At 41.3% G+C, this 10,086-nt stretch overlaps 1 protein-coding gene across 1 annotated transcript; it reads left to right on the top strand.

Annotated features, from left to right (window-relative positions):
- Window positions 1-517: 517 nt before the first annotated feature.
- On the top strand, window positions 518-9,230 carry LOC148136429 (putative G protein-coupled receptor 139). The gene is made up of 2 exons (XM_087983296.1): window positions 518-584; window positions 8,350-9,230. Exons 1-2 carry the CDS (start codon window positions 518-520, stop codon window positions 9,228-9,230), a joined length of 948 nt encoding a protein of 315 aa, XP_087839422.1.
- Window positions 9,231-10,086: the final 856 nt, after the last annotated feature.

The following is a 10,086-nucleotide window of genomic DNA, read 5'->3' as shown; positions in this document are numbered from 1 at the left end:
AGATAAAATTTCCTCAATGAGCTGTATAAAATAATTAACAAGAAAAGCACTGCTAAAACAGTGTCCAGTGAAACAACTCTCAAGGAGGTCTACAACAGGAAGTAATGAATGACTGAATGGCCTCTGCAAAATGAAGGTCGTCACTGACAGGAATATCAAAAGATGTTTAGATAGTGATGGGATTGCTAGTGTGTGAAATAATGCCAGAATTGTTGTTTGAAGGTATATTGAAATTAACATTTGAGACCTAATAGGATCAGATTATTTCAGTCTTTAGGGTTTTCACTGACAGACGTAAACCTCAATGACATCATTTCATTAAAATAGACCTGTTGTCGTAATCTGTTTGTTCGAAGTGGTTTTAAAAATTGAAAATGTAATCATAGTTTCCCATTATATATACCACACAATACAAAATAATAACTCTGGAACGGTGTCAGTTCCAACTCTGAGAGAATTCTCCAATTCTGACAGATTGCCAGCAGCAGGAACAGAGGGGTTGTTTCACAACAATAAAATGCACCTTGCCAGGCAAATGGTCGCTAAAGTATACTATACCATCCTTGCTGTTGTTGGTATTCCTGGTAAGCCTTGCAACAAAACCAACGTGTTTAAATCTCTGCGTTGGTTCATACCTATTTCCACTCGACGAATGATAAGTATTTTATTTCCTTTCAGCAACGGAAATCCTGATGCCGGGTGATTGTGTCCTCACTTACTGAGTTTAATGTGAAGAGTTTGTTAATAAGGAGGCTCTTCAATAATGTGCAGCATTGTCTGTTTCTATGCACTGTGCCCAATGGGTTTGCACTGAGGCCACGTTGATGGAGTTTGGCTGAGCACCGACCCTGACTGCTCTCGGAAGTGTTTAGAAAAACCTTTCTCTCTCTCTCTCTCTCTCTCTCTGTGGTAGTTCAAAGCCTGCTATCTGTCAGATGGATTTTGTAACAACCTGATTAGTGACACCTGATATTTCCCATTACTTGATGTCAAGGTTTTGCGTTTGTGCGTCTTGCTCAGGCAGTTTGTTCGAAACGGTTGCCCAGATACAATGTGGGAAATGGGTGGGTGGAACAGGTAATTATGGAGTGCTACGCCTGCGTCAGCATATATAGCGTTGAATGTTCTGCTGGGTATCTGTAATGCAGCATTTGGCTAAGTGTGGAGCATTAACCTAAGAATCTCAATGATTCCAATTGCAGGTTGTACTGGGAATACAGTTCACTGTAGAACTGTATTACGTGTGGGTCAATAACCTGGTGGGAACACCGGATTTCAGTGGCAATGTGATTCAGTGAATATCTTTCAATTAGAATTTTAACGAGTGTGGGTTCCTAGCCAAAGACTAATAACTAACCCCAGTGTCCAAGTGTTACTGGGAGCATCTCTCAAAGTAAAATTACACTGAATGTGGTTTACTAATTGGAGGGGAACAACCTACTCCAGTGGCCTTGCACAAGGAGGAACATCTCTGACTGTAGAATGTAATTGTTCGTGGGAAACAGAATGAAAGAGAATGTCTGACTGCAGTTGTAATGAGGACCATAATTTAATTGAAGTCATGCAATGCATCGCTTATATTACATTTGTCATTCTGATCTGTTCACTTGTGGAACTGTCAATGTAGTTTGGAGGTACGGTCGATCGTCCCTGTGGAAATATTCACAGTTGATTGAATAGATTCGGTACTAAGTTTATAAAGTGAAGCATCCAATTGTAGATTTAAAAAAGTGAGTTTTGCATGAAGTAAAAATACCAGAGTAACAGTGTCAATTCAATCAATTGTTTCATAGACATATTATGTTTGCATAAATCATCTTTTTGGTTATGATTAATATGTCAGCAAAGCTGTAGGACATTGCTTTTCTAATTCATTTTCTCGACATTAATAAATTTGCAGGTAAAAGGGCATCTAACAGTTAGGAAGCTTTTAAAATTGTGCTGACTAACGTTCCAAGGCACTTTCTTCCTGTTTAAGCGAAGGGTAAGGCTGGTAAGAATAAGGGACAATGGAAGAATATATGTATTGAGATTTTAGTCAAGAATAAAAGAGAATCGTATTTGTGATATTCACAACTTAGTCCGGTTGAATCTCCTAATCAATATAAGCAGTGCAGGGGTATTCTTAAGAAATATATCAGGAATGCAAAGAGGGGATATCCGATCAGATTGGCAGGTAAAGTCAAGGATAATCTAAAGAGATTCTACAAATACATTATGTGTAAGACGGTAACTGGAGAGAAGGTGGGTCCCACTAAAGATCAAGGAGGTCATTTTTGGGTTGAACCCCAGGAGATGGGCGAGATACTGAATGAATATTCTGCGCTAGTTTTTAACATGGAGGAAGAAATGGAGACTACACATCGCAGAGGAACATATTTTGATGTTTCAAAACAGTTCCAAATCCTGAAGAGGTCTTCGAGAATATAAAGGTGAATAAATCTCTGGCACCTGATCTAATGTATCCCGGAATGCTATGTAAAGTAAGGGAGGAAATTACGAGACCCCTTGCAGAAATATTTGCATCATATATATCTACAGGTGAGGTGGCTGATGACTGGTGGGTGGCTAGTGTTTTACCTTTGTTTGAGAAAGATTGGAAGGAGAAATTGGGGAAATACAGACCTGTTAGTCTGATTGTGAGTGGGGATAAATTGTTGGAAGTGATTTTTAAACTATAGGATTTATGTGTATTAAGGGAAGCAAGTATTGATTAATGATGGTCACTAATGAGTTTGTCCAAGACACATCGTGTCTCACAAACATTACATTTTTTTAGGAAGTTATCACAAAGATTGATGATGGCAGAGCAGTAGACATTGTATACTTGGAGTTTAGTGAAACCTTTGACAAGTTTCCACATGGTGGATCAATTAGTAAAGTTACTTCACATGGGATTCAGCAGTAAGTTTAAAATCAACTAGGCGAAAGTGAGGACTGCAGATGCTGGAGATCAGAGTCAAGATTAGAGTGGTGTTGGAAAAGCACAGTAGGTCAGGCAGTACCCGAGGAGCAGGAAAATCCATGTTTCGGGCAAAAGCTCATCACCAGGAATGGCTTTTGCCTGAAAGGTCGATGTTCCTGCTCCTCAGAAGCTGCCTGACCTGCTGTCCGTTTCCCGCACCACTCTAATCTAGAACATGGGATTCAGACTGGGCCTGACCATTGAGAACTTAATAACCCATTGGCAGGCAGCAGAAAATGGTGGTGGAGTTTTATTTGTTTGACTGGATGCCTGTCACCAGCGGTGATCCGCAGGAATCTGCTGTGGATCCATTTTTGTTTATCATTTATATCAATGATTTGGGCCAACATATAGATTTCATGCTTAGTAATTTCCGCACAACATCAACATTGGTGGCATAGTAGACAGTGAACAAGTTTGTCGAAGCTTACAGAAGGATGTTGATCAAATGGGTTCATGGGCTGAAAAATGGCAGATGGATTACAATCTGGATAAATGCAAGGTATTGCACTTTGGTACAACAAACAAGGGTAGGTCTTTGGATAGTGGTGTAGAGCAGAGAGACCGAGGGGTGCAGGCTCATAATTCTTTGAAGTTTACATTTCATATGGACAGGGTGGTTAAGAAGATGTTTATCATGTTTGCCTTCATTGCTCAGTCGTTTGCGTATAGGGGTTTGGAAGTCATGCAGAGGATATACTTGACATTGACAAGGTCTCTTCTAGAATGTTGTGTCCATGTCTTGTCGCCCAGTTGTAAGAAGGATATGATCACGCTGGAGATGAGTAGTAAGAATTTAACAGGATGCTGCTGAGTACGGAAGAGTTGGGTTATGAAGAAAGGCGGGATTGGCTGGGAGTTGCTTCTCTGGCGCGTAACAGGCAAACGTATAGAGGCTTATGAAATAAGGAGAGGTACAGACAAGTTTAATGATAGTTACGTGTTTTACTAGAATGGTGTTTTCAAAACTGGTGCACATTTTTTAAAGTGAGAGGAGAGAGATTTTTTGAAGAAAAATGAGGGGCTTTCTTTTACACCGAGTAGTATGAACTTCCTGAGGAAGTGGTGGATGTGAGGACAGTTAAAATGTTTCAAAGATATTTAGATAAGCACATTAATAAGAAGGGTTTGGAGGTATATGGGACAGGAGCAGGCAGGTAGGACTATTTTAATTTGGAATTATGTTCGATATAGACTGGTTGGAGTTAAGGGTCTGTTTCCGTTCTGTATGAGACTATGACTCTAAGGATGTATGTAGAACTAGAATTGATGACACCGTTTAAAGGACTGTACCTGATTAGATTTTGATTAACAATAGGTTGAGAGTGCTAGGCCTTTTCTAGTTGGAACGGCAAAGGATGAGGGCTGACTTGATAGAGGTTTATAAGATGATCATAGGAATAGATAGAGTAGACAGTCAGAAACTTTTTCCCCAGGTACAACAGAGTGTTACAAGGGGACATAAATTTAAGGTGAAGGGTGGAAGTGAGAGGGGAGATGTCAGGGGTGGGGTTCTTTACCCAGAGAGTGGTGGAGGCATGGAATGCGCTGCCTGTGGGAGTGGTAGAGTCAGAATCTTTGGTGACCTTTAGGCGGCAATTGGATAGGTGCATGGATGGGTGCTTAAGCTAGGACAAATGTTCGGCACAACATTGTGGGCCAGAGGGCCTGTTCTGTGCTGTATTGGTCTATGTTCTATGTTCTAATATTTCAATCTTCAATTCGTAATCTATCCACAGTTAATTTTCCAATTGTCGCTTTGTGATGCATGTCCACTTTGGCGGAAGGGATATCGATGAGCAATGCGCATCAATCAGTTTTACCACAGTATCTAAAATTTGCCGGAGTTGTGGGTATGTTTGCTGAGCTGGAAAGTTGATTTGCAGACGTTTTGTTCCCCGTCTAGGTGACATCTTCAGTGCTTTGGAGCCTCCTTTGAAGTGTTGCTGTACTGTGTCTTCCAGGAATGATTTGTTTCCGTTCCTGCTGCTTCTGATTTCCGGTTCCAGTTGTTCCGTCTAATGGCGGTATATTGGGTCTATTCTATGTGTTTGTTGATGGAGTCCGTGGCTGAATGCCATGCTTCTAGAAAATCTTTGTCTGTCCACTGTTTAGCTTGTCGTGTGATCATTGTGTTGTCCCAGTCGAATTTGTGGTCCTTGTATGGCTACAGGGGACAGCTGATCGTGGTGTTTAGTGGCTAGTTGGTGTTCGTGGGTGTGGATAGCTCATTGACTTCTGTCGGTCCTACATCGTGTTTCGTGCAGTCTTTGCGTGGCATTGTAACCAGAACTCCATTATTCAACACATCGATTTCGGTCCGAGCTACCTTCCCTTCAAACTAATAGAACCAAAAATGACATCACCCACAGAAAAAAACTAGCCCCATAAATTAATAGGGGGCCATGACACCTGCGCTTCACCGGATACTCTCACTGATGATGCTACTCAGAACGGTAATGAAAAGAAATCTTCCAGCTCAGTGTGCTAGCTTACATAGTTGTGTTCAAAGTTTGTGAGAAGATTTGTAGCTCGGGTGCTCGTTGTTGTGGTTCTGTTAGCCGAGCTGGGAATTTGTGTTGCAGACGTTTCGTCCCCTGTCCAGGTGACATCCTCACTGTTTGGGAGCCGCATGTGAAGTACTTCTGTGATGTTTCCTCCGAACGGACAGCCAGACTACTGCGACCACTAGGACCCATAACAGCACACAAACCAACACCCACTTTCAGACAACAACTCACCAGGACAAAGGACCCGATACCCAGCATGAGCCAAACCAATGTAGTGTACAAAATCCCATGCAAGGACTGCACAAAACACTACATAGGACAAACAGGAAGACAGCTAATGATCCGCATCTATGAACACTAATTAGCCACGAAATGATACGACCAGCTATCCTTAGTGGCCACACACGCAGATGACAAGCAACATGAATTCGACTGGGACAACACGACTATTATAGGACAAGCCAAACAGAGAACAACCAGGGAATTCCTAGAGGCATCGTACTCACCCACAGATTCAATCAATAAGCACATCGACCTGGACCCAACATACCGACCACTGCAGCGGACAGCTGGAACTGACAACCGGAAGCGGCAGATTCAAACCACTACAAATGCTGGAGGAAACATCACAGAAGCGCTTCACATGAGGCTCCCAAGCACTGAGGATGTCACCTAGACAGGGGACGAAACATCTGCAACAAAAATTACATAGTTATGTTTATGGCTGTTGGAGGTCAATCATCTCAGTCATTGTATATCTCTTCAGGAATTCTTCAAAGTCATGTCCTCAGTCCCAATATATAAAGTTCACTCATTACTGCCATTCCCTCCATCACCATTTCCGAAGTGAAGAGGTTTTCTCCTGATTACATCATGTTCTGTACAATTTATGACGCTTTAGATACTGAAAAGGTCTGTGTCCAGATACAGCAAGGTAACATCCAGCTTGTGCCAATAGTTGACAAAGATCATTTGCATCTCACAGGCATCCAGCAATGACCATCTCCAAAAATTGAGAATCTCCCAATCTCCCATTGACTTACGTTGACATCACCATCACTGACTGCAACTCGGGCCAACCATTGGCAAGACATTGGTCTGGTACAACCATACAAGGTGCTGAGGCCACAGGAGTGTGTCAGACATTGATAACTGTGGCAATTAGGTCCCTGCCTGCCTCTCTAATCCATGTCCACCATCCAGAATACATAGCTCAGGGGTGAGATAGAGCATTCTCTATGTATCTGTCTTACTGAAGCTCAATTGCAACCCTCACAAAGCTCCACATTGTGCAGGGCAAATAGTGGATTGATTAGTGTGCCTATCACCACATTAAGTAATCACTCCCTTCACCAATGACAAGCATGACCAACAATGAATACTCCCTACAAGATACAAACTAGGAACACCCCAAATCTTTCTCAACAATACCTCGTAAACACATGACCCATGATCAAGGGCAGCAGATGCACAGAAATACCATCACATGCCAGATCAATTTCAAGCCAAATTTCATTCCAACTTGGAAACCTATCATTGTATCATTACTGTTGCTGGGTAACAATTCGGCAACTCTCCCCCAAAAACACTGTGGGTTTTTCTGCAGCATAGGCAATAAAGCTATTCAAAAGGCATCATTTACAATGGTCATTACAGCTGGACAATGAATACAGGCCTGGTCACTGAAGCTTACATTAATGTGTACTTTTAAAAATAGTTACTATTACTGTTTCTGCAAAAATATATCTGTGAACTGAAGAGTGGTTTGTATCTAAGGGAGTTTACTGAATGGCAGAGGGATGCTTGGTGCTGAGGTCTTGCTGAATTCAGGGCATCACTTTCCCTCGAGGATAGTCAGTGCCACATCTTACTTTGTTGATTCCATGAATTTCCAAACTCTTGCTAGTCTCAAAACCATGAGAGACATCCTTTGCCTTGGAAGTCTGTGCTGGGTTCTGGTCTATATGTTGGTGTTCCCTATGCCAGAAAACTATGTTGAATCGAGTGGGAGATATCTTATCTGTAAATGTGTACGGGGAGCACAGTTTCTGTTATTTATTCAATGGATTTTGGAATCAGTGACATGACCCCGAATTACCACCTATCCCTAACTGCCCGGGGGCACATTAGAGTCACCGGATTGTTGTGGGTCTGGAACTACGTGTAGGCCAAGCCACATTAGGATGAAAGATATTCAAAAGGATGTTTGTGAAGGAGATGTTTTCCTTTCCCTCACAATCAACAACACTTTAATGGTCACTATTAGACTGTTAAATCTATATTTTTATTGAACTCGAATTTCATTATCTGCCTTAACAGAACTCGAACCCAGCTCCCTTGAACATTACCTAGTCTTTGACTCCATGCCCTATCGTTTGCTCATTTACATTGTGGAAGACATCTACTCCTGGAAACTGTTGAGTGACTCAGTTACCTGTACTGTCATTCAGTTAGTGTGGATGTACAATTCTGGAGATAATCTGAGGTGTTGAGTCTCCACAACTGAAAGCAGAAATATTGCATTCAATAAAGAGTGTCTTCCACTCTTTATTTTACTGTTCCGGGGTATGATTGTGGGGATGTTGTGGTCTTATGGGAAACTCTGGCCAGTCTGAGTAACCTATAAAGCTGGTGAAATCAGTTAGTCTAACCCAAAAATATTGAGAACATAACCGTATTTCCAGAAGTTATTTGCTCCTCGTGCAAATTCCTATAATATTTATAAGTGCAATCATTCATTTGACAGTGGTAACTGTAGTGCTTCAGATCATATGACACAGAACATTAATCATCTTTGTGCTAAAACCAGTCAGGCACAGAGAATATTTGATCAGTAACTTTGTCTTCTTTTTTTTCCCAATTTCTATCCTACAGTTAGTCTAGCGGCGATTGTATTCCTGTCTAGGGGCAAGTGTGGTCTGTCAACATGTACCACTCGCTATCTGGTCACGATGGCAGTGTCTGATCTACTTTACATTATTCTTGATGTCGTACTTAATAAGTTTACTTACCATTACTATCCACGGTCTTTCCTGGACGTCACTTCTGTTTGTAGTGTGAACCAGGCCCTGACTGACTTCACAATTGATTGTTCTGTCTGGTTCACTGTCGCTTTTTCTTTTGATCGATTTGTCGCCATTTGTTTTCATCAGATGAAATCTCAGTATTGCACAGAGAAAACTGCAATGAGAGTTCTGGCAATAATCTGTATTTTCTTTTCTGTAAAGAACATTCCCAACTACTTCCGATTTGAATCTGGAAGGATCATCAACAATGTTCAATGGTACTGTTATACCAGGGACAGTTACTTTACTGAACCTCTGTGGGTGAGTTTTAAATATGTTGAATCATTTTTAACACCGCTCCTCCCTTTCACTTTTTGTCTCTTTCTCAACGTTCTGACTGTCAGACACATCTTCGAGGCCAATAAGACACGTAAGGTACTGAGGGGTCAGCGAAAGACAGAGAATGACCCCGAGACAGAGAGCAGAAAGAAATCAGTGACTTTACTGTTTGCTATATCTGCCAGCTTCATACTACTCTGGTTGGTGTATATTATTTATATATTTGATATCGGTTATTACTTGGAGGAGTCTTATCTCTTTGAACAAGTTGCATATATGTTGCGGAATCTAAGCTGCTGCTCAAATGCATTTATTTATGTGGTAACGCAGAAAAGGTTCAGAGACCAGCTAAAGTATGCAGTGAAATATCCCATTCTAAAAATAACTCAATTGATGAATAAAGCTAAGTAACTGAGAGGCAATATGAAATGCAGTAGAGAATGGATTGAAGAGTTCTTGTGAATAGACTGAAAAGAGAAGGAACAGCACCAATGTGGTAGCACTCGTTTTCTAATTTGTAAGGAATGACTCCATCTCAGGAGCAAAACAGAGACTGCAGGAGCAAAGCCGGTGGAAAATGCTGTTAGCAATCAGCAACGGCTAGTAGAAAGCTGAACAACAAAAAACCAAATGAAAGAGGAATTAAACATGCACAAAAGATACATTAATCCCAAATAATCAGTACTCAGTGAGTGACACGGATACAGAATTAAATGACCTGGAGGAAAGGGTCAGTGTTAACTTCAGGGGCCAGGATGGGAAACACAATGACAGACACCTGTCCACTCATCCTCACGGAATTCCCTGAGATATACGTCTTGAAAGAAGTACAAAAACAAGAAGTTTCTATTAGAGAGAGTAAAATCTAACATAAACTGTAAGCATTTTGCATTTTTATTAGAAAAGTATTTTCATCAATAATTTACATAGTCTGTTTCCATTAAATCCGCCCTGCCTTGATGACCACTATCAGTTCCTTCGTTTCTTTGTTTCTTTCCACACTCTGTCTTTTCACAAACACTAATGTGATGGATGGGGGAGTCCAAGGACCAATCAGAGAACTGAGTGACAGAGAGGATCCGAAGCTCGGGAACCAGATTGGATGTCGGAGTTGAGCCGATATCCTCAGTGCTTCCATGAAAATGTTTTGTGGACCTCACTGACTCCATCGAGCTCAGCAGGAACTGACTCTGGATGAACCCTGTTTGCTTGTGACTTGATATTGGAGCCTGAGATCAAATCAAAAAGATACTTGCATCATCACCAA

The sequence above is a fragment of the Chiloscyllium plagiosum genome, unplaced genomic scaffold, assembly GCF_037043375.1.
Source record: "Chiloscyllium plagiosum isolate Xiang-an unplaced genomic scaffold, Cpla_swu_hap1 HiC_scaffold_45, whole genome shotgun sequence".
Taxonomy (NCBI): domain Eukaryota; kingdom Metazoa; phylum Chordata; class Chondrichthyes; order Orectolobiformes; family Hemiscylliidae; genus Chiloscyllium; species Chiloscyllium plagiosum.
This window is presented reverse-complemented; position numbering and strand designations above follow the sequence as displayed.